Source organism: Trachypithecus francoisi, unplaced genomic scaffold, assembly GCF_009764315.1.
Source record: "Trachypithecus francoisi isolate TF-2019V2 unplaced genomic scaffold, Tfra_2.0 Lachesis_group19, whole genome shotgun sequence".
NCBI classification, from domain to species: Eukaryota; Metazoa; Chordata; class Mammalia; order Primates; family Cercopithecidae; genus Trachypithecus; species Trachypithecus francoisi.
This window is the reverse complement of record NW_022681464.1, coordinates 43,567,010-43,592,082: the sequence shown is the minus strand read 5'-3', so window position 1 is coordinate 43,592,082 and position 25,073 is coordinate 43,567,010. Positions and strand designations below refer to the sequence as shown.

Below are 25,073 nucleotides of genomic sequence, written 5' to 3'. Positions count from 1 at the left end.
AATTGATCCCTTTACCATTATGTAATGGCCTTCTTTGTCTCTTTTGATCTTTGATGGTTTAAAGTCTGTTTTATCAGAGACTAGGATTGCAACCCCTGCTTTTTTTTGTTCTCCATTTGCTTGGTAGATCTTCTTCCATCCCTTTATTTTGAGCCTATGTATGTCTCTGCATGTGAGATGGGTCTCCTGAATACAGGAGACTGATGGGTCTTGACTCTTGATCCAGTTTGCCAGTCTGTGTCTTTTAATTGGAGCATTTAGTCCATTTACATTTAAGGTTAATATTGTTATGTGTGAACTTGATCCTGCCATTATGATATTAAGTGGTTATTTTGCTCGTTAGTTGATGCAGTTTCTTCCTGGCCTCAATGGTCTTTACATTTTGGCATGTTTTTGCAATGGCTGGTACTGGTTGTTCCTTTTCATGTTTAGGGCTTCCTTCAGGGTCTCTTGTAAGGCAGGCCTGGTGGTGACAAAATCTCTAAGCATTTGCTTATCTGTAAAGGATTTTATTTCTCCTTCACTGATGAAACTTAGTTTGGCTGGATATGAAATTCTGAGTGTAAAATTCTTTTCTTTAAGAATGTTGAATATCGGCCCCCACTCTCTTCTGGCTTGTAGAGTTTCTGCCGAGAGATCTGCTGTTAGTCTGATGGGCTTCCCTTTGTGGGTAACCCGACCTTTCTCTCTGGCTGCCCTTAAGATTTTTTCCTTCATTTCAACTTTGGTGAATCTAACAATTATGTGTCTTGGAGTTGCTCTTCTCAAGGAGTATCTTTGTGGTGGTCTCTGTATTTCCTGAATTTGAATGTTGGCCTGCCCTACTAGGTTGGGGAAGTTCTCCTGGATGATATCCTGAAGAATGTTTTCCAACTTGGTTCCATTTTCCCCCTCACTTTCAGGCACCCCAATCAGATGTAGATTTGGTCTTTTTACACAATCCCATACTTCTTGCAGGCTTTGTTTCTTTTTCTTTTTTTTCTTTTGGTTTCTCTTCTCGCTTCATTTCATTCATTTGATCCTCAATCGCTGATACTCTTTCTTCCAGTTGATCGAGTCGGTTACTGAAGCTTGTGCATTTGTCACGCATTTCTCGTGTCATGGTTTTCATCTCTGTCATTTCGTTTATGACCTTCTCTGCCTTAATTACTCTAGCTGTCAATTCTTCCACTCTTTTTTCAAGATTTTTAGTTTCTTTGCGCTGGGTACGTAATTCCTCCTTTAGCTCTGAGAAGTTTGATGGACTGAAGCCTTTTTCTCTCATCTCGTCAAAGTCATTCTCCGTCCAGCTTTGATCCGTTGCTGGCGATGAGCTGCGCTCCTTTGCTGGGGGAGATGAGCTGTTATTTTTTGAATTTCCCGCTTTTCTGCCCTGCTTTTTCCCCATCTTTGTGGTTTTATCTGCCTCTGGTCTTTGATGATGGTGACGTACTGATGGGGTTTTGGTGTAGGTGTCCTTCCTGTTTGATAGTGTTCCTTCTAACAGTCAGGACCCTCAGCTGTAGGTCTGTTGGAGATTGCTTGAGGTCCACTCCAGACCCTGTTTGCCTGGGTATCAGCAGCAGAGGCTGCAGAAGATAGAATATTGCTCAACAGCGAGTGTACCTGTCTGATTCTTACTTTGGAAGCTTCCTCTCAGGGGTGTACTCCACCCTGTGAGGTGTGGGGTGTCAGTCTGCCCCTAGGGGGGGATGTCTCCCAGTTAGGCTACTCAGGGGTCAGGGACCCACTTGAGCAGGCAGTCTGTCCGTTCTCAGATCTCAACCTCCGTGTTGGGAGATCCACTGCTCTCTTCAAAGCTGTCAGACAGAGTCGTTTGTGTCTGCAGAGGTTTCTGCTGTTGTTGTTGTTGTTGTTTAGCTGTGCCCTGTCCCCAGAGGTGGAGTCTACAGAGACAGGCAGGCTTCCTTGAGCTGCTGTGAGCTCCACCCAGTTCGAGCTTCCCAGCGGCTTTGTTTACCTACTTAAGCCTCAGCAATGGCGGGCGCCCCTCCCCCAGCCTCGCTCTTGCCTTGCAGTTAGATCACAGACTGTTGTGCTAGCAGTGAGGGAGGCTCCGTGGGCATGGGACCCTCTTGGCCAGGTGTGGGATATAATCTCCTGGTGTGCCCGTTTGCTTAAGGCGCAGTATTGGGGTGGGAGTTACCCGATTTTCCAGGTGTTGTGTGTCTCAGTTCCCCTGGCTAGGAAAAGGGATTCCCTTCCCCCTTGAGCTTCCCAGGTGAGGCGATGCCCCCTCCAGGACTTTTTCATCACCCCAAACTGAAACTGCGTTCCCATTACACACCATTCCCCATTCCCTCCTCAAACCTCGTAACCACCGTTTTACTTTCTCTCTTTGAATATGGACTACTCTTGATATATAAACAAGATACATGGAGCCAAACAATAATTGCCATTTTGTGATCGGCTTATTTCACGTAGAATAATGTGCTTAAGGTTCATCCATGTTATAATATGTCAGAATTAACTTTTTTTTAGGACTGAATAGTATCCCTTTAGATGCATATACCACATTTTGTTGATCCATTCATCTGTCAATGGACAACTGGAGTGTTTCCACCTTTTGGCTATTATGAATAATGCTGCTATGAATGTGGGTGTGCAAACACCTGTTTGAGTCCCTACTTTCGGTTCTTTTGGGTGTATACCCAGAAGTGGAATCCCTGGATCCTATGGTAATTTTATGTTTAACTTCTTGAGGAAGCCATACTGTCTTCCACAGCAGCTAGGCCATTTTACTTTCCCACCAACAGTGCTCAAGGTTCCAGTTTCTCCACATCCTTGCCAACACTTGTTGGTTTTTATTTTTTGAAACTATTTCAGTTTAAGGATGAAGCTGTAGTAATGCCAGGATAGCCTATTACATTAGCTCATCTAGATAAGAAGAAAATTGTTGGGTTAATGAAGCGGTAAATGAAATATTAAAGCCAGAAGCTTCAGCCTGAAATCATTCTTTTTGGGCTCTTCAGTAGCATCACTTCTTTGTAGGCTTCTACTCCACCGAACACTGGCTATATCTCAGGATCAGAGGTGGAAAGGCCTCTTCTGGCGTTATTGGCCACTCCCTCTCTCCTAATGAGCAGAGCTGGGAGAGAGGCCGGGCACACTCTGACTTGTAGGTAACCAGTTTCCTCACATCCCTGGCCACACCACAGTTGTGGCTTTTCAACAGGAAAGCTGTCTCTCTATCCTAGGACTCTCTTACAGAGAACAGTAAAACTGCAACATGATCACATACCCAAAGAGTGCATTCCCAGCAAGATATATCAGCAGCTGTTACCTCTTTACATGATCTCTCTCCCTCATTCCCCTAGCCATGGAAAACTTTCCATCTGAGTCCTTAGGAAAAGATGGAGGGTGTGTGAAATGAGAGACCAAGACATGCTGACATGCTGCTGTCTCGGAAGGGCTTTATTTCTACTTCATCACGGTCTCATACAGACTCAGAGGCACCAGCATGTGTTTCCATTTGGTATCCTCGTGACTTTTTGTCGTGTTTTCCCTTAAGAAAACTTGGAGTAAACTCTGTACATTCCCAGTTAATCTTTTCACGATAATTTAAAAATGTTGCTGTTGGATCATCGATGCAAGAAGACCAACAATAAAAGTACAGTACAAGGAAATTCACAACATGTTACAGTGGAACAGACTGAGTCACATTTAGGTGATGGCGAGGACACAGTAGCGGTATATACATGCACCCGAAGACGTGCAAGCCAAGTAGGATAATACAAGGATCATACAGTGAAGTTTCTAAGCCCACTGAGGGCTTTGTACCTTTTCAAAAATGTCCTGTATCCCCTCCAGTATACAGAATATCTGTCTTGTCTACTGGCTTCATGGCTTTTTCACTACAAAAAGTTCACTGAATCAGACAGTCTGAAGCATTAAAAAAGTCTTAAAAAACAGTAACACTGACAAAATAAAATTAACTTAATCCACTCTAATTCAACATGGAAATAAACTGAACCAAAATATAACAGGGCAAATTTAACAGAGAGGCAGTCAGGTAGTGACAGCAAGGGTGTTCAGAATCTCTTAAAATGTACATTTTTTAAAACTTATTTTTTAAATCTATTTATACCTTATATACCTTTTCATTTAATATACTGTGTGTAAAAAAGATGGAGACAAAAATAGTTTTCTGAGCTATGAAAAAATTAAGTTATTACAGGCACATTTACTGTTTCATTCTAGAAACATCTCAGTTTCACAGGTTGAACATTCAGCAGCTGTGTGTTTTTAAAAAACATTCTTTGACCTTGAGAAAACTAGATCTCTCCTTTTGGGCAGAGTTTTGTTCATGGCGATGGTGTGGTTATGCAAATTACAGTGAATTATACTGTGATAATCCATGCAAGCTTGCATCACGGTGTGGCTGCTCCTCGGGCGGCTCCTCGCCACCATGCTCCTCCAAGGACGTCGGGTCTCCGGGTGACTGAGGCTGTGAGGCAGTGGGGGAATGTGGGGCCCAACGGGACGGAGGGCGACGGTTTGCTGGTCTCTCGGGCCTGGAGAAGCAGGGCTCTAGGGATGGAGCTAGTGCAGAACAAGGTAGTTCCTTCAGAGCCGAGAAAGGGAGACAGGGTTACTCAGACCGGCAGTGTCACCAGCGGATGATTCCCCCAAACACACTTCTCAACAGAGTCAAGTGAGATGAAGTACACACCACAGGCAGCTCGTGAATATTAACGACGCTCTATGCTCATGCAGAATAACTTAAAATAATAAAGAATTCCACACATGTGACATGATCAGTGACATGAATGGGAAGAGACCAATTATGATTAAACACAGCAATATTGTGAGATGAGTCAGCTTGCAAAGCTCCTTTAGAATTGGGCTGGGGTATACAGAAGACATGGCAGAGTGACTGTGGCAGTGGTCTCCACAGGCCACTTCAGCATATTCCCATCTGGTAGATCTCTTCATTTGGCCCTTTAGAGTGATATATTTAGCTACAGTGGACAAATGAACTGGTCCTATAGGACCTGGATCTACTGGCAGCCCACAAGGAGACCTCTGATTTCATTCAGCTGTGTTAGCAATGGCAGTCGTCTTAAATGAACTCTGCTACTGTTTATTTGAAATTGACTGGCAGTAGATTAAACAAACGCCCACAACATGGCAAAAATGCTGCAGGCAGAAATTTTAATTTGGGTCTAGTTTTCTTTAATGACTCTTCAATTACAGCAGCATTTTAAAAAAGTAGAATCAGAAGGTACTGGTGGTTTTGTGTTTCAGGCATCCTAGTGTTCTGAGAACAGGTGACGCAAGACACATTCAACCATGTGCAAATCACCTAGAATCCTTATTCTCAAGCTACTTTGTTTTTAAAGAATGTTGAGTTCCTTGTCCTTACTCTACACGTTACAAAACCAAGACACCCAAACTTGGAATTTGCTGATACACAGAAATGTAAAAAGCTGTGGCATGAGGAAACTGAGCTGCCCAGCGTGGAGCCCGCTGGCTGGAATGACGCTCAGACATGAAGCTGAGGTGAACTGAATGGAAGGCACAGGAAGGATAACAGAGAACAAGGACTCTCAAAGGAAGGAGTGAGTTGGAGAATTTAAAAAGATGTGACAAGCAACTGAAAAGACCAGGATGAGAACAGCCCAGCCAGTGGTGCAGGGTAAGGACAGATGGCTGCACGTGATGGGCAGTGTCACTCGGGAGAAGATGGAACATGGCAGGGACAGCATGGCCCGAGACAGCGTGGGAGTCACAGGCTTCCAGAAGAGCAATGGGGCGAGTGGTTTCCCTGCCTCCCTCTGGGGTCAGCAGAAGAGGAACAGTGGCCCTGGAGACTATGCTCCCTGCTGCTTTTGGGGCTGGCATCTCACACGGCCACAGGGAGAAGGTTCTGTTCCCAAAGCATTATGCTAACAGTACCATGACAACCAGAAACACCTCTCCAGTTAAAACTCCACCAGCCACCAAGATGCAGGCTAACTCCAGGTGCCCCGTGTCATCTCGCCACAGCCCACAGTGCGTGGCTGGGACACATGGTTTGGGAAATCTGTATCTGTTTTGTGTCCGTGATCCCCTTGTTGTAAGAGTAGTGTGTGTGTGTGGTGTGTTGTATATCTGTTCTGTGTGTGTTGTGTGTCGGTGAGGCTGCTGTCATAGGTTTATCTGACACCACTGTATCCTGTTCCTCCTGGCTGGTGCTGAAGAGCAGGCTTTCTATGAGACCAGTACCCCCTCTTTGCCAGCCTCTGCTTGTGAAGGAAGAAAGGTGAGTCTGCATTCAAGGGAATGCTCTTTTCCTTAGTAACACGCCACTGTGTACAAGCAAATGATGCTGGGCTTTCCTGAGAAGCCACTGTGGTCGCTGCATGGCATCTTGTCCTGGGATGCTGCCCCTGTAGCACGCTTCTGGGAAATGGCCCTCCCCGTGTTCCTTCTCATTTTTTTTTCACAGGGACACGTCTGCTGTGTTTGATAACAGATACTTTTATACTTAACACTTCGAGTTAAGGTCGGTGGCTGAGGTGAGTAGATGACTATATCCTTGATCAAAAACAAAGTATATCTTTTCTCATGTGCTTTGACTCAGACTCTGAAAGCAATTCTGAGACGTTCTCAAGATATTTGGAGTGGGGATGACTTTGTTCTTTATTCATTCAACAAATATCTATTGAGCATCTACTCTGTCACCTACAGTACTCACTTGGAAGGACAAGATATATTTGGGTTCATTCCTTGTGGTATGATTGTTGAAAAATGAAAAAAAGCCTTATCACATTAGGGTCCCAGCTCATTTCAGCACATGCCAGTGCACGTATGTAATCACAACGTTGGTAACCACTCCTGGGTGGCTGGGCCCAAAGACCCCCTCAGGCAAGACCCCTGTGCCTAGGATGTCCCCTCCTGGCCAGTATCTACTCAATTCTCTGAAAGCAAATTGGCTGCAAATGTACAAAAGCAGAGAACTCTCAGCAGAATCTCTGTAACCTAAAAACCCTTCTTTGCACTGAGTGGTCAGCCCTCTAGCAGGGCAGCTGAGTCTCTGGCCCTGTCTATCTGTTGCTGGGTTTAGGGAGCCTCCTGGAACCCGGGGTGAGCGAGGGTGCCGCCACCAGGCAGCCCTCCCTCAGGCGACGAGTGTCGGGTGCCACTGCGAGTTACACAACACGAGCTCTCCAGACAGCTGGGAAACAAGGAAGAAAGCACTTACAGCGTGAGGCAGGCAGGGCTAGAGTCCCCAGGGGGCAGTTAGTAAGACAGTTTGGTTCTGGACAGAACAGACAGAGAAAGAAAAGAAAAGCAAGAAGGTTGGAAAGTGTTTTTTAAACAGGAGAACAATAAAGGTTTCAAGTCAGCAAGCCCAGAGGTAGAGGACCGTCCCTCTCACTCAGGGATAGCCACCAGGAGAGACTTGCGGGCTCTCAGATCTAGCACATTCACTCCAAGGCAGGTGCGGGGAAGCGGCCGGGCGCTGGGCAGACAGGCCTGCCCTCTGCCCAGAGAGAAGAAGGAAACCCCACGGAGGAGCCACAGGCCTCCCTCTAGTTTCTATGCCCTGAGTCACCCTTTAGCATTTAACATTTACAAACAGCATTTTGGCAACCAGAGATATGGAAATTGCATGACTGTTATCTAAAACAGAGACCTTTATTCGGCTGCGTTTGTTTTGGTCACAACAACCAAGCTACTGCCACTTACTCTAAAAAGTTCCCCTCATATTTTCCACTTAGGGGAGGGAGGAATAGCATTCATTTTCAGATTGTTCCTGCTCTTCACACTAGAACTCCTCACGGCTTCTGTCTGCTCTGCTGAACTAGTGCCGCGGTGTGGCGAGAAAAAGAGGCCTGAGTGGTTTATGGGATGAGAGTGCAGTGAGAAAGGGAGATTTCCTGTCACCTGCGTCGCTCCTCGGTCTGGATGCCTGAGTGAACATTCAGGGAAAGATTCCGCAGCAGGGCACTGGGTGGGCCTGGAATCAGAAGTAGTCCTGGGGATTTGGGAATGCATACCTAGAACTACTGCATAATTTATGGAGCAATGGGAAGGGGTTGCTGTGGCCCTAATCTATGACATCAATTCAAGAATAATCCCACTGGAATCTAGACCAAGCAAAATTCCAACAGAAATGGAAAAAAAATTCCAACAGAAATGGAAAAAAGAGCCCGTGGCATTGACATGCTGCCGATGAGTGCTCCGTGCCTGCTCTGAGTCCCTGCAACTGTGCTCCCTTCATGTCATCTCTTCTGGTGGCAAACACACCAAGTGAAGAGAAAATCTAAACGAATACGGAGGACAAAAGGGGTTGGGCCACTTTGTAATGATAAAACCATTTTCATGCTATGATGCTGGGTTCCCATCATGAACCTGTTTTTGCTTGCAGGAGTCACTATTAGTAATTCAAAGCATTTTTTGGTTCCTAAAAAACATTTCTATTTGGTGTGTCATATAAATAGACAACACAGGCACAGCCGGTTAATGCTTTGTGACAGCCTCAATGTCAACTGAAATGAGAGCCCTAGGGAGCCCTACGAAGGCAGGGCATTCACATATAAATAGACCCTTCCACGGCAGGAGTACTTACCTGAGGACCCCAGAAGGAGGGGGTAACAGTAGCCCAAACAAGACACCATTTGTCACCTGAGAACATTCAACCAGCAGTTTGTCCTCAGAGCATGCAAACAACTTTATCACAAAGACTCAGATCTTGGAACATGTAGGCCATGTAGTATCAATATTTACATTAGGTGTGAACCATATAGAACTGCTATTATTTCTGTAAGTCATTGGCAGTTCCACAGGTTTGACCTATTCAGATTTCAAGCCTGTATTCTGAGTTAAACATTCACTGGTGGGCCGGACTGGGAAACTAGCCATCATTTACCCTCTTGTGGGAAATGTGGGCTAGGTGAAACAGGCAATACATTTCCTCCTCTCCCTGCCCATGAAGCCAGGGCTGCGCAGGTCCTGGCGAGAAAGCAGCGGGCAGCCCAGGAGCATGCTGCCGTCCTCCTCCTCCGACCCCTGCCGGCTGGGGGAGTGCTCATGGGGCCAGGTGTTCCCAGCGTGGAGCCTGTTCATCCAGACTCCAGGCAAGTTGGAATCACTCGCCAGACAGACACGTCCTCTCTGTGCTGCACAAACCACAAAGTGGCATCACCATAGCCATCACCATATCATCAGGCTTTCATTTTGCTCACTGCACAAAAACACCACATGTGGATATGTATGAGAGCCCAGTTCACAGTGGATTGATCTGTGAGTAGTATCAAGGGCAATCATGATAATCATATCGTATTAGGGCAGGATTTGGCTTTTGTCTATTTGTTTCACTTGGTTTTACTGCTAGGGGGGGCTCATGGCCACAAAGAGGGTAAGTGATTTGTGAGCTGCCAGATGGCTGTTTTGTAAGGAAGCCAGCCCAGGAATCGAGATCTTACGGCTCCTGCTGAGATGTGCTCGCGCCCACGTTGTCCAGACCCTCTGCAGCTCACCTCATGCTGTCACATATGAAGGTCTGCAGTATGCAGAAAGCCTGACACAACTGTCTCATAGTTTGTACACGTGCACAAATTCACACAGGAAGAAGGCAAGCTCTGACCCCAAATGAAACGCCCTGATAAATAAGGATCAATCACTGAGACTGGGGCCAGAACCCAAACCAAGTCATGTACCGTATGATTTCCCAAGGACAATGAAAGATCATTTTCCTTAAAGTTGCTCAGGTTTTTTCTGCCTATTCTATTCTCCCATAAACCCACCACCCCCCCGCTCCCGACAACCAATCACGGAGGCTTCCTGAGATCAAATGACAGAGCACAATCCCAAATCCCCCCCTGCCCCGCAGCTAAAGGGAAGAGCTGGTAGGGGAGGGTGGGGGGCACGCGGCATTCGTTACCTCCATGGGCCCTGGCTCCGCTGTGTCCCCCAGCAAGTGGCTGTCACTGTGGAGACCCGGGGGCCCGTAGGCAGCCTGCCTCCTCTCCTCCTTTAAGGCATGCTCCAGCAGCTTCTTGTTGAGGATCCGGGCCACGTTCTCAGTGAGAGTGTAGCCAGGGGGAGCAGATAAGTCCTGCCTCACTGGCGTGCCCTCTCCCCCTTCCTCCCTGCACATCTCTGAGCCCACCCCAATGGGGCTCGGTGACCTTCCTCGGGAACTGGTGCCTGTTTCCTGGCCTGGGGCCAGCTCTGGTGGGGGTTCTGCGGAGCGAGCCCGACTGCCGGCCCGCAGCCCCTTGTGGAAGGGGTCCTGCACCACGGGGCTGTGGTCAATGATGTTGAAGAGGCTGGAGAGGCCATCATTGATGGTGGTGTGCACGGGGCTCTCCCTTGTGGTGGTGGAGCGGGCCCAGGCTGACTCACTGTACCCTTTCTGGGCCATCCCTGGTGACGTCCTGTTATTTGGCTGGTCAGCTTTGGGGAGGGGCTTCCTCTGCAGCTTGGGAGAACCATACTTGGGGGAGCAGCATGTGCGTTCAAACTTGACCTGCACCTTCTCGATGGCAGGGGCCACCTGTCTGCTCCTAAGGCTTCGGGAAGGAGACGACACGGGTGTAGCACCGCCCCCAGCCTTTGGCGTGAGACACTTGTGGGGGCTGCTGGTGACACCGCTGCCACGCAGGGTTTCAGTCTGCAAGCCCACACTGATGGTCTGAACAGTCTGGGTCCCCATCGTCCGGGACCCATTGGTCTGGCAGGCCATGTCTTTGACTTGTGGCTCACCAGGGCCAGAGCAGATGGCATTCCGGACAGAGAAGGCCACCTCCTTCATGTCATCACTCAAGTTCTTGGACATCTCCAGGCTGTGCAGTGGGGAGGCAAACCCCAGGGAGGCACAGAGGGGGCTGTCAAGGGGGCGCCGTGCCCCCTCCATGTAGTCCCGGGAGTGCCTGGGGGAGGTGCAAGGCCACCTGCTGAGCATGGGTTCTGGAGGGCCCCCCTTGGCATCTCCCAGGCTCCCTCTGGCTCTGCTTGTGGGAAAGGGACCCTCGCCACCTGCCACCGTGATGCTGTCGACCCTGCGCACGGCAGGTGGGCTGTGTAACACGCGCACCCCCGACTGCTCGTTGAGGACGTGGCTCCGCAGCGGCTGCTTCTGGCAGTGCTCTGGGCTGGTCATGGTGTCCGTGGTCATGGTGACGCTTGTGGTCAGGTACCAGGAGGAGTCGGGGAAAGGCTCCGTGCTGTCCTCGTGCCCTGCCCGCCCCACCTCAGTCCTGTCGGCCCAGAGGTCTGGCCCCCCACCATTGTGGCCCCTGGTGGGTGTGTAGTCCCAGCTCTTGTTGAACTCCTCAATGTACTTGAGGTCGTCTGGAGACAGGGGTGGGGTGATGTCCTCCTTGCTGCTGGTGGACGGCAAGCCCTTCTCAGGCAGGAAGGGGGAGATGTCCATGAGGCGCTGGAACTCAGACATGGAGGACACGGACACTGCCCTGGGAAAAGCAGAAAAGAGGGTGTCAGCCCCACCGCACCACAGCACCCATGTCCTGCCCTGCGTGGGAAGTGTCAGTGAAGGCGCCTGCTTCCACCCACACCAGGAGAACACTTTCAGCTGCTCATGTGCTGCACTCACAGGCTTATCCTGCGGGCATCTATTGGACTCTGTGTGGCTCTGGAATTGTTCCTGAAGACTTGCATGGGTCAGAATTTAATATAACCAACTCTGGCTCACACCTGTAATCCCAATGCTTTGGGAGGCCAAGACAGGAGAATCACTTGAGGCCTCAATGCCTCAGTGAGAATTCTCAGGAGACTTGCTCGGACCACAGTTGAAGGGTGAAGACAGTGAGTCACAGCGATGGCCAGGTTTTGGCAAGCTGCCACCTGACAGACATAGATTTGGTGTGGATGCTTCCATGTGTCAGCACTTTCCATCTGCCATGAGTTCGCTGAGGTTTTGGCAAGCTGCCACCTGACAGACATAGATTTGGTGTGGATGCTTCCATGTGTCAGCACTTTCCATCTGCCATGAGTTCGCTGAGTGCCTCTCACATGCCTGGCAGGTGCTGCAGGGGTGCCAGCAATGCTTCCAGGCTAAGATAGAAAGTGGCTGGAGTGCTTGGGCACAACTACCACCAGGGCAAAGAAGTGGTGGTCAGGAATGGGGCTGGGGCTAGCTGTGCCTGGTGTCTCAGGCCACAGAACCTCTTTGGCCTGGAATCCCTCCAGCTGGGGTGGAAGGGGAAGTGAGGTGTCTACAGACTCACTGTCCAGATTCTTTTTTTTTTTTTTTGAGGCACAGTCTCGCTCTGTCGCCCGGACTGGAGTGCAGTGGCAGGATCTCAGCTCACTGCAAGCTCCGCCTCCCGGGTTTACGCCATTCTCCTGCCTCAGCCTCCCGAGTAGCTGGGACTACAGGCGCCCGCCACCTCGCCCGGCTAGTTTTTTTTTTTGTATTTTTAGTAGAGACGGGGTTTCACCGTGTTAGCCAGGATGGTCTCGATCTCCTGACCTCGTGATCCGCCCGTCTCGGCCTCCCAAAGTGCTGGGATTACAGGCTTGAGCCACCGCGCCTGGCCACTGTCCAGATTCTTATAGGAACATACTGATATTCCTTTCACCCCACAAAGCACAGGCTTAAACCTAGGGATCTAGACTAGTGCAGGCCCTGTGGAAGGGGTCCCAGATTGAGTGTATGGACCAATCCTCCACAGGACCTATTAATGATGAAGAGGCCAGAATTGGGGTCTGCTCTGAGCAAGTTCCCATGCCGTGTGTACTGGTACACAGAACCAGCAAAGCTCTGGGCAGCTTTGCTGACAGCTGGCTTCACCTTGGGGGCAAGGCACCCACCCATGTGGTCAGCACCATGGGGTAAAACAGTAGGCTAAAAGTGACGTTGTTAGGCATTCCATCTTATTTTTGTTGTTGTTAGAAATAATCTACCAACTGTTCAGTGGTACTGGCCAGATCCAGAGCCAGAAAGGAAGGGCAATGGTAGGGATGGGCTGATTTGTCCCAAGGTCATGAGCTCTCCAGCAAGTATGAATTTCCTTCTTCTCAATTCAAGGAGTTGCTGAATTAATAACGAGTTTCAGAACACTGTTCGCTGGGGACTGGAAGTGCCGACCACATGCCGACAGCCTGGTCCTTTCCACATTTCTGTGGACATAGCTCATCTAACTCCCACTTTTGCCCACAGAGGAACCGTCTCAGAGTTAAATCAGTGGCACCTACCTGGGTGGGAACTCAGTGCCTCTGGGGCATGGATGGATATGGTGGAACAGAGATGATAAAAAGACAGAGAGAGCAGAGGCATTCACCTCAGCAGTGGCCAAAGCAAACAAAGCCCATTCACCTCAGCAGTAGCCAAAGCAAACAAAACCATGACGAGAAAATGCAGGACACGTCTGGAGCACGTGTAGGCGCTTGCGAGTGCACTGAAGAGAGTGGTACAAACGTACCAGGCAGCTGGAAGCCAGAGGAAAAGCGGCCGGTGGGGAGGGCACATCCAGTTTTCACTTTGGACATTTCGAGATATACATATATATATTTTTTTGAGACAGAGTCTCTGTCGTCCAGGCTTGAGTGCAGTGGCACAATCTCAGTTCATGGCAACCTCTGCCTCCCAGGTTCAAGCAATTTTCCTGCCTCAGCCAGTATTTCCATTTTATAACAAGCATGTGTTACTTTTGAAAGCATAAAGGCTGACGGCTTGAGTGGTGAAGCAGTTGCTCCGAAGCCTAGCCGCAAACACTGATGTGGCTGCTTCTGTGAATGGGGAAGGTGGGAGGGTGTAATGACTAAGCTCTGTTCACTGCTTGTTTTGTGCCATGTGCTGCTTTTTTTTTTTTTTTTTTTGAGACGGAGTCTTGCTCTGTCGCCCAGGCTGGAGTGCAGTGGCCGGATCTCAGCTCACTGCAAGCTCCGCCTCCCGGGTTTACGCCATTCTCCGGCCTCAGCCTCCCGAGTAGCTGGGACTACAGGCGCCACCACCTCGCCCGGCTAGTTTTTTGTATAGAGACGGGGTTTCACCGTGTAGCCAGGATGGTCTCGATCTCGTGACCTCGTGATCCGCCCATCTCGGCCTCCCAAAGTGCTGGGATTACAGGCTTGAGCCACCGCGCCCGGCCCGCTGCTTTCATTATGTGTATTAACATACATAAGCTACAAAAAAAATAAAAAATAAAAATAATCAAAATACCTCCTGTATACAGATGAGGAAACGGAGGCACAAAGCAGTTGAGTAACCTACGCAAGGAGGCAGAAGCGATTTAAACCTAGGCAGTTTGGGCTGGGTGCAGGGGCTCACGCCTGTAATCCCAGCACTCTGGAAGGCTGAGGCGGGTGGATCACTAGAGGTCAGGAATTCGAGACCAGCCAGGCCAACATGGCGAAACTCTGTCTCTATTAAAATACAAAAATTAGCCCGTTGTGGTGGGGTTTGCCTGTAATCCCAGCTACTTGGGAGGCTGATATAGAATTGCTTGAACCCAGGGGGCAGAGGTTGCAGTAAGCCAAGATTGTGCCACTGCACTCCAGCCTGGGAGAAAGAGTGAGACTCCATCTCAAAAATACATAAATAAATAAACAAACAAACCCAGGCAGTTTGGCTCTAGAGCCTGAGCTCTCAGGTACTGTCCTGTACCCCTCAAGGAGGACCAGAGAAGACAGTGTAAAGGACAGAGGTGTGCCACAGGCACGGCTAGGTGCTGCGGAGAGCAAATGGGAAAGGGACGGCCATGCACAGACTCAAAGTTCAGAGGAAAATCAAGGATGAGGCAATCTGGAAATGTTGAATTGCCTGAGAAGAAATTTCATGTAGTAGAAATGGTATGTATTCATTTGGAGAAAGAAGAAAAAGTAAAACTGGAGGAAATTAAACTGGGGAGGAAAAAACTGGTGTATGACTAACATCCACACCAACCACTATATATCTCCTTCTAGGACTACTGCCCAAAAATATTTTAATAAATTCTCTTAGTGGAGCTTTTAAAGACAGTGTATAAAACATCTCACAGCATACGAGAGCGAGTTTTCCCAGACTTTAAAAGAGAAAAGAGAGGTTTCCACGGATCTTTCAATAATCACTAAACATAAGCATTCCTTTGTATACATAACACAACTACAACTGGAAAGTCTACCATAAAACTCATACACGCATCACACAGCATGTCTAGCTTCTTTGTTGTTAATAATCAAAAATACCATGTTTATGAAATGAATAATAAAGCAGCCACTTCTTTAGAAGTGGCATCATTTTAAGTCATTTTGGAGAGAGTGGTAAAATAGACTGCATTGACAAAACAGAATTTTAAGACCAAGATATTTCTATTCCAGTAATCTATTTTTTTCATCAATCTTACCTTTGAAGATTCCCCTTGTGATTTTCTTCTTCCTATAAAGAAGAAATGACTTCGTCTGAATCGGTTAATTTTGGTTGCCTAGAACTAGCCCTGATTGTACTTTACTGATTTGTTTGCTCTGCACCCCCAGGGAAACACCATTTAAAATGTACACTGAGGCCAAGCTCTGGTTAGGAGTGCTACTGCCCTGAGGCCTTTGAAGTACAATAATCAAAGTGAGGCCACAGCATGATGAGGGGTTGGAGCTTCTGCAGTCCAGGGAGGAACCCACATGAGTGAGAACAACTGGCTATAAACTTTGTCATGGAGGAAGTGGCTCTTCTGTGCTTCCTCAAAGGACCTCACCGACTACATGAATTTCAAAGCCAGCTTTTGTAACAACCTAAGTGTGAGAGTGAGACTGAGTGTGTGTGTGTGTGTGTGTGTGTGTGTGTGTGCGCTATGTTAGAGAGGAAGATGGAAGGTGACAGAATAACGTCAGGAGACTGGTGTCCCTTGGTCCCAATCTTGCTGTAGAAGTTGACATGACATCCTTAGGCTCGAGCACTTGATTTTAAACATTCCCATTTAGAATCAGAGGCAAAGTACAGTGCCTTCCCCTTTAAGAAGAATGATAGCTGTGTTTGTAGAGAACAACAGAAACCCAAGGTTGTCTACTGAGAAAACACTCCTGTGCTGACGTGCTTCTGAAGCAGCAAGCCTCTGACTAACTTTAATGGAAGCATATTTTTCAAGACAGTAAATAGCAAGGGGTACACTTCCCCTTAGTGAGCATGCCGCTTGTCTCTGCCATGCAGGTTCCAGTGGGCTGGAACCCAGCCACAGGCCCCCGACCCCACCCCATGTTACCTCTGCTATGTAACTGGACTGTACTGGATTGCCAAGAGATCAGACAGGGTGGGACTGCAGCGATGTCCTGTCAACCTCATACACATTGCTGAGGATAAGGCATTTGACCTTACTGATGTGAGTGAAGTATAATTTCCGCATATTTCAACAACACTATTTGATATGAACTCTTCTAAGTCTTAAGTGTTTAGGAGACCAAATGATACGTGCAGCAACTGTTGAACTGCCTCACAGGTAATGATTCCTAGAATTTTTTTTTTTTTTTTTTTTTTGAGATGGAGTCTCATTCTGTCGCCCACGCTGCAGTGCAGTGGTGCGATCTCAGCTCACTGCAAGCTCCGCCTCCTGGATTCACACCATTCTCCTGCCTCAGCCTCCCAAGTAGCTGGGACTACAGGCACCCACCACTACGCCCGGCTAATTTTTTTAGTATTTTTAGTAGAGACGGGGTTTCACTGTGTTAGCCAGGATGGTCTCGATCTCATGATCTTGTGATCCGCCTGCCTCAGCCTCCCAAAGTGCTGGGATTACAGGTATGAACCACCACGCCCAGCCCTAGAATCAACTTTTAAAACAAGGTTTTAAAAATATTAAAGCCAGAAAAACATAACTAATGCTGTGCCATGGAAATGTCTACAGCTTAGCTCACTCATTTGGTGGTCTAATTTATGTAAGGTTTCTAAGTGTTGGATCTTTTCCCTTTGTGCAGAATTTTTTTGGTTATTAGTTTTCTAGAATCAGAAGACTGTATACTATTATTTGAAGAAAGGTTGAGGCTGGGTGTGGTGGCTCCCCTGTAATCCCAGCACTTGGGGAAGGCAAGGCAGACAGATCACATGAGCCCAGGAGTTCAAGACCAGCTTGGGCAACACAGGGAGACCCTGTCTCTACTTAAAAAATAAAATAAAAAAAAATTAGCCAGGCATGGTAGCATGTGCCTGTGGTCCCGGCTACTTAGGAGGCTGAGGGGGAAGGATCAACCTGGGAGGTCAGGGCTGCAGTGAGCCATGATCGGCCACTACATTCCACCCTGGGCAAGAGAGTGAGACCTCCATCTCCAAAAAATAAAAAAGAAAAAAAAAAAAGGAAAAAAAGAAAAAAGAAAAAGTTGAGCATACACACTTCCCAGAATTACTTCCTTCCTCTTGTGTGTTTTATGGGACACACTTATTTGTGAGACCTGCCTTTTGTACAGGACTCTAGTCCCGGTATTTCTAAACCTGAAACAAGGGGCACAGTTAAGCTGGCAGCAGGGCACGCTGACTTAGGGTCGAGCAAAACCCTTGGTGGTGTGAAGATTTCATTTTTACTCAGTTCAGAGGTGGCCGTATGCAAAAGTGCTGGAGCCTGCCAGGAGAGGAATCTGGCAGGTGCCTCTTAGGTTTCATGACGGCTCCCTTATTCCATAGTAGGTAACTAGGATGGAGAAAACCTGGCTGACCTCAGGGAGGCGATTCCTGAACTCCCTCTCGGGCCTGTGGGCTGGTGGCTCCTCTGGCTCGTCATCCAGGGACAAGGTATCCAGGTAGAGATTCTCACTGGCCGAGCACCTGTCCGACTCCTTCAGCTTGGACAGCGGCTGGTCTTCAAACGTGATGGCGTCGGCGTCTGCACAAGCCCACATGGCCACAGGACGGGGCATGCGGTGGCTTCCCTGGTGGGGAAAGGGGCGAACGCTGCCGTCTTTTTGATCACAGAGGAAACTGCCACCTCTCCGGGGACTGTTCTCTTTCTGCAACTTGAGAATTTAAAAAATGAAAATACTTAGCCTCCCTCTTCTGTCTGGTCTCCCTAAGACCGTTGTTTCTCCACAATTTGGAATTACACAGAGGTCAGTTTGAAAAACATTGTGAGAAGCAAATGTTCTTAATGTTCTGATCTTAATTTCAAAAGGTAACACAACATTACAGATGCTTTACAAAACCCACAATGTTATCTGGCCCAGAAAATCTGCATTAACCACACACAAGTATGGTGAATTCTTTCTGACACCAATATATGTGTTACTGTACGTAACTCTGAGAGTTGTGCTCATGGGAAATTCTACATTTATGACTATTTTTTAATCTAATACTGTTAAAGAACACGTTTAAAATGCTCTTTGGAACTTCCTTCAGAACTGAAGACACACTCAGTGGAATACTGTCAGTGATAGCAAACTTCTAAGTGTGAAGCTGATTTTCCTAACTAGTCCCAGGGCATGTGGAACAGGTCCTATCAATAACTCAAGTGAGCAAACTTGAGTTTGTAACCATTTGGTGTTACAAACTCAAACGGCTGTTAACCATTTGGTGTTAAACATAACTTACACTTTATTTGAGATGATAAAAACTTAGCTATAAAGGCAAGTAAAGATCTGGTATGACTGAGTGAAGAAAATTTTAAAAAGCCACATTACATTATAGTCATACTTTTTTGCCTGACTTGGTTGAACTCAAGAAACGGCAGTGGGCGAGCACAGGGCCACCTGCAGTCAGAAGACCTGAGTTGGAACCATCCATGTGTGGCTTGCTGGTTCGCAGGCAGGTGCAAGTTCCCGACTCTCCTGAGCTCAGTTGCCTTATCTGTAAGATGGGTTGTGCACGTGGGCTCACAGGAGTCACGCTGGCTAGTGGGGGCCCAGCCCACGTAAAGGCATTATGCCTTTCTGGGCTGTTTTGGGGCACTAGATGGAGATCTTGTGGAGGTGGTTCAGGAAGGGAGCCCATATGAAATCACAAGACTGCTGAGGCAGGCAGGCAAATGGCTTGCAGGGCGCACAGCCTCCCTCCCCAGAGGAGCCCTCACCAGCTTCCACTCCATTCTCCTGATCCCTCCTCATGGCTTCCCTTTCTAAAACAGTCACAGAAAGCACAACTGAGACCTGAAGCTATTTCCGCCTATGAATCTTTAATGGAGTCTTTATTGGATGACAAGCTCACACTACAGGATTGACTGCTCTTTTGAGTAAGTAAAGTATCTGAAGGATGAAAGTGACATTTGGATTTCACCTGAAGGAGTGGCCAAATAATGATTTAAAGTCCTCAAGCACTGAGACGGTGCCAGGAAATTCTAAAACCTCCTTGAATGCAGATCAATTCATTTTTTTAAAGCATCACTTACAAACTGCATCTCTGTGTCCTAATCTGAGCATTCATCCACAAGTTGGATGCAAACATGCTTTCTGTATAGTCAGGAAGAAAGCCATGGAAGACAGGAAAGACAAAAGGACGTTGGCTCATTGTTAATAATTTCTAAGGCGGCGGAACAGAGATTTATCTTTATCTTTGAGAAAGATGGAGTCTGATGCAGCCAAAGCTTACATGTTAGCATCTGAGGCGGTTCACAGTCAAATCAAGGACCCAGCAAATCCTAAAAACTCTACGTTTTAGCTCTGCCCCTCTGCTCTCTCCTCCTCCTCCCTGATGATGACACAGTTCTTTGCAGTTTTCTTAAAGATGCTAACTGCTTTCTTTAAAAAAAAAATGAAAAAAAAAAGGAAGGCAGGCTTTTTATATGTTCATTTAATGCATGTCGGCACAATTTAGTTTCAACACATGATCATCTCTAAGCTATTTTGGGCAAGAAATTAAAATGCAAGAATCCCATCTGAAGCTGCAAATGTGCACCGAGGGTGTGAGTGAAGGGGGAAAAGAATGACTAAAGAGGAGAGCTATGAACAAGCACCTTCTAACTCAGTAAAGTGGGATTTCAAAAATAAACCCGGGCAGCTAGGAGCAACTTGTACTCAAGCTGCTAAGTGTTAGGTTTCCTAAAAGCGAACTGGAGTGCTTGTGGCGGAGAGATCTGCTGCGAAGATGCCTCTGGGCTGTTGTCACAGAACAGGCCCGCAGAGGGGTGCGGTTTCCTAGAGGAGTCATTTCAGCCAGCATCAGCACCCACGTGCAATCTTGTAGTAAAATAACGTTTAATGCCAGTCGAAAATGTTAAAGATTTGTATTTTAATACAGGAAACAATAAAGGTGACCTCAAGAATGTCACCTTCCCCAGACTGGTAGAAAGAAAAAAGGCCACTTTGTAAACAGGTTTTAAAAGAATGGATTTTTTAAAAGAATGGCAGCTGATTTAAGAAAGTTACTGGAAGGCGAATGCATGGATGACACTTTTTAGCTTGGTAAGTACAGCAAATATAACAGCCAGTTTTACATCATCTGCATGTTAACTGGGAACTCAACAATTCTAAGGAGAAATGTAGTGTGACTCCATAAAGTATCCTACCCCCACCCCGCAATCAAACTGGGATTGAGACAAGAGAGGCTCATAAGATAGATAAAATGTGTTATATGACCTTAGCCACATTCCCACAGTCATACATCACATAACATGCCTCATGTGGTGCAGAAATTATGTAGGAATTTAATGACACCGGACAAGTATGAAGCATGTGTTCTGAAAGTGGAAAATGGATTTAGTGTTACTTCTTTCACCATCTGTATTATGTTATCACAGTCAAGGTTTTATTATATGGCTTACCAAGCAGTCAAATGTTGAGAGGATACATTGTGAAGAACGTTCAGTGACATCTCTCATTTACCTATGGAATATGTAGCTAAAACTTAAATGAACAAGCAACCCAATGACTGATAAACGAACCAACTCTACACACACCCAGGCACACTTGAACCTTATCCTCTTTTCAGGAAGTGGAGATAATGCCTATAATTGCTTTCCCTCATTATCAGGATGGGGCACTGAGATTTAAGAAATCCTCTTTAAAAATGTTTACTATTTTGGGGAAAAGGCCAGGTTTATTTTTGAAAGCCACAATTGCATGTCTGAAGCGTCAGTTCATTTGTAACCAATCGTCTTCTAAAAACAGCAATGACATCATTGTACAAAAACCGTGGGATCCATCAGACAGATTTCAGGAACAGATGCATGCCTGAAACTCACGTGTTTCAGATCCACGATGCTCAGAGATGTCACCCTGAGGACTGGGTTCTGAGGCGGTCCGTGTGGCCGAACTATTCCAATACTGACAACTTGGAATGGGAGGTTAGCTCCTGACGACTACTACCTTTCCAAAATATATTCTCAAAATGAGGCTGTGGCTCATCTTTAAATCACTGACTTTTTTCAAAAGTTGAGTATCACCACAAGTGTCAAATTTTTCCTTTAGCAGAAATTCTTCATTCCCAAAAGTAAAAATAAAAACCTAGAAGACTTGCTTAATTTATATCCAAGGTGTGGCTTCCCAAACAGATGAAGCCTGTGACTAGTCCAACAAGCCACCATGGCTAACAGGCGAAGGGCACCCTAAAGGGACCATGGCAAGGATCATGATGGCCTCACTGGGGTACAGGAGGGACGTAAAAAGTGAGTGGCCCTAGAGCATGGGCGAAGAATGAAGCTTCCTAGCAACAAGTTGCCTGGAGTTACTGTGACACTGGTCAACTAAAGTTGGATATAATAAATTAGTGCCACTTCTCTCCCTAAGATTTCCACCTAACCACAGGGCACAGACACACAGGAGATTTAACACAGGAGACTCTTCACAAGTGCTGCATTTCCAAGCCAGAAAGGAAATGGCCAGCACTCCTCTTGATAGGATTTGGGGAATATCAGAGATTAGTAAGGTGACTCGTGTGTGTACGTGGCGAAACCTGGGAAGTTTCAGCTCTTCTATCTGCAGTGTACTTTCCTTCTTTTGTTTTTTGGAGATGGGGTCTCGGTCTGTCACCCAGGCTGGAATGCAGTGGTGATCAAAGCTCACCTGCGGGTATTTTATTCTTCTTAGTGGTTTCCAAGCCAAAGGCTCTTGGTCTTTTTTACCATTTAGTTCATTCTGCCTCCCTCCCTATCCAACATATGCATACACTCACCTTTGTCATTGTACCTGCATAACACAGGCACCATGTCTATGGATAATAGAGCACATTTTTCTTTTTCTTTTTTTTTTGAGATGGAGTCTGGCTCTGTCGCCCAGGCTGGAGTGCAGTGGCCGGATCTCAGCTCACTGCAAGCTCCGCCTCCCGGGTTTACGCCATTCTCCTGCCTCAGCCTCCCGAGTAGCTGGGACTAAAGGCGCCCGCCACCTCGCCCGGCTATTTTTTTTTGTATTCTTTTTTCGTAGAGACGAGGTTTCACCGTGTTAGCCAGGATGGTCTCGACCTCCTGACCTCATGATCCACCCGTCTTGGCCTCCCAAAGTGCTGGGATTACAGGCTTGAGCCACCGCGCCCGACCAATAGAGTACATTTTTCAAAAGGCTCTATGGTTATTTAAAATAGAGTAATGAGGTTATTTTTCCTGAGCTCAATTGCTTACTGATTAATACATTTCCTTGAGACCGCATAAATTTGTAAGTGTGTGACTGGCTGAAATAAACAAAATGTATACTATGTGAAAATCCAGCCAGGGAAGAATTCCAGATCTTCATCAATTTAATTTGTGTATCCCTCAGGAACTACTGCAACTATGCAAACTGTTCTAAGTCTGACGCAATGCAGAGAATGGTTATATTGGCAGAAAAACGACTACCCCCGTCCTCCCCAAATTCATCTGAGTTTCTGAATTGTTATTTTAGCTAAGATGATGAGCTACCAGCTACCTCTCTTGACTATGGTCCATCTAATCACAGCTCAGCATATCCACAGCAGGCACACTCACCAGCAAACAGCCTGACTTCCAACTGAATCCAGCAATTTCTTTTCTAATGACAACAATTCCATTCAAGTTGGAGCAGTCACTGTGACCACATCTTTACTGGCAAACTTAAAAGTTATAGTTTGTTTTCAACTGAATAAGACCTGAAATAACCTCCTCTTTCCAGTTTTTACATTCCTTTAAAAAGTTATCCCCCCTCCCACAACCCCCACCCACCCTGCTCTGCCACTACCACATGTACACACAAGCGAGTTACCTGTGAACTTTGCAATGAAAAGATCTGTGTCATGGAGAGGCATGAGCCTAGGTCTCCAACCCAAGCAATTCTACTATTTCTCTCTCTTCCTTTGCAAGCCCATGCAGCCTGATGCTGCAAGGACCACAAAGCAGCCTCATGTTTTTGCTTTCTGGGTCCATGGAGTAGTCTACACTCTGTGCCTATGCTCCAGGGCCCGGGGTGCCTCCTTACCTGCTCTATCCTCCACAGCAGTTCCTTCTTCTGCCGCTCCCACTCCTGCCGATCTCTGTCCAGGCGGTCGAGAAGTTCCACCTTCTCCCGGTTCCAGTTCTTCTCGCTGTGATGGATCTGCCAGCGCAGGTCCATGACCAGGCTGTGACTGTCGGCCAGGAGCTTCTGGTGCACCTCTCTCTCCTTCTTCAAGGCCCCCTTGCTCTCAGCAGAGGAGCCTAGTTCTCCCAACTTGTTCTCAGTCTTCTCCTCCAGCTGTCAAGGAGAAAAGACTTAGGAATTCCCTCTCTGACAAGTCTTGCATTCAAGGATGAAGTCTCAGCACACTGACATGTGACCCCTGGAAACATGTTTAAACCGAGGTTTGACCAATCCCATAGTATAAACAAATTTTATTTTTAAAGTCCTAATTAAGAGCATTTGACACAGACAGTCACGAAGAATGTTAAGCGGTGAGTCAACTGAGCTTCCCATGGCCAGCTTCCCTGCCCCACTTTCCTAGTCTACGTCACCACTGCCTCTTGCCTGTACTTCTGGGTAACTCCTTGTGGGCAGGTACCACAAGGTACCTGTCCCTATATCCTTAGCTCCTATATGGAACCTAGGGATGGGACAGTTTTCAATAAACATTTGTCAAATACCCAGGAGGTTAAATATCAAAACCAAACAAGATTCTACATCTTATGTATTCAAACTCATGAAAACCAAAGAGAAGACCTTAAAGACAGGGAAAAATGGCACATGTCAGAGGCACAAACACGAGAGTTCCAGGGGACTTCTCAGCAGAAACCCTGCAAGTCAGAAGATGACGGAGGGGCATCTAAAGTGCTGCAAGAAAGAAGATCTCAACCTAGACACAATTCTGCATGCAGAGACGGTATCTTTCAAAAGAGAAGGAAAACACTTTTTAACAAATGAAAACTGAAAAAAGGAACACTGCCAACAGACCTGCACTTCAAGAAATGAAAAAGGAAGTTCTTTAGGCAGAAGGAATATACTAACAGACGCTTCGATCCCTACAGAAAATAAGCACTGGAAATGACATCTATGTAAATATAAAACTCATTATTTCTCTTTTAATTGTTTTTAATATTTGATTATCTAAAGCAAAAATTGTTACAATGTGTTGTGTTTACAGAATACGTAGAGGTAAACTACCACAGCAATAGCACAGAATATGTAGAGGTAAACTACCACAGCAATAGCACAGAATATGTACAGGTAAACTACCACAGCAATAGCACAGAGGATGTAGAGGTAAACTACCACAGCAATAGCACAGAGGATGTAGAGGTAAACTACCACAGCAATAGCACAGAGGATGTAGAGGTAAACTACCACAGCAATAGCACAGAGGATGTAGAGGTAAACTACCACAGCAATAGCACAGAATATGTAGAGGTAAACTACCACAGCAATAGCACAGAGGATGTAGAGGTTAACTACCACAGCAACAGCACAGAATATGTACAGGTAAACTACCACAGCAATAGCACAGAATATGTAGAGGTAAACTACCACAGCAATAGCACAGAATATGTACAGGTAAACTACCACAGCAATAGCACAGAGGATGTAGAGGTAAACTACCACAGCAATAGCACAGAGGATGTAGAGGTAAACTACCCAGCAATAGCACAGAGGATGTAGAGGTAAACTACCACAGCAATAGCACAGAGGATGTAGAGGTAAACTACCACAGCAATAGCACAGAATATGTAGAGGTAAACTACCACAGCAACAGCACAGAATATGTAGAGGTAAACTACCACAGCAACAGCACAGAATACGTAGAGGTAAACCACCACAGCAACAGCACAGAATACGTAGAGGTAAACCACCACAGCAACAGCACAGATACGTAGAGGTAA

At 46.8% G+C, this 25,073-nt stretch overlaps 1 protein-coding gene and 1 long non-coding RNA gene across 6 annotated transcripts in view; one reads left to right on the top strand and one right to left on the bottom strand.

Moving 5' to 3' along the window:
* The window catches only part of LOC117064137, a 59,326-nt gene extending 51,228 nt beyond the window's left edge, over positions 1–8,098 (top strand). The window contains exon 4 of the long non-coding RNA XR_004429277.1: positions 5,248–8,098. This is a non-coding gene — a long non-coding RNA (uncharacterized LOC117064137). The remainder of the gene's footprint in view (positions 1–5,247) is intronic.
* The window catches only part of MTCL1 (microtubule crosslinking factor 1), a 133,362-nt gene continuing 111,685 nt past the window's right edge, over positions 3,397–25,073 (bottom strand). For 2 of the 5 annotated variants that reach the window (XM_033178320.1, XM_033178321.1), the window contains 6 exons: positions 23,203–23,457; positions 17,569–17,865; positions 15,279–15,310; positions 9,872–11,405; positions 7,187–7,243; positions 3,397–4,564 (listed from right to left, as the gene is read on the bottom strand). In XM_033178320.1, coding sequence (XP_033034211.1) covers positions 7,205–7,243; positions 9,872–11,405; positions 15,279–15,310; positions 17,569–17,865; positions 23,203–23,457 — 2,157 coding nt within the window. In that variant the 3' untranslated portion in view covers positions 3,397–4,564; positions 7,187–7,204. The remainder of the gene's footprint in view (positions 4,565–7,186; positions 7,244–9,871; positions 11,406–15,278; positions 15,311–17,568; positions 17,866–23,202; positions 23,458–25,073) is intronic. The other 3 variants (XM_033178318.1, XM_033178322.1, XM_033178319.1) reach the window with 3 other exon arrangements.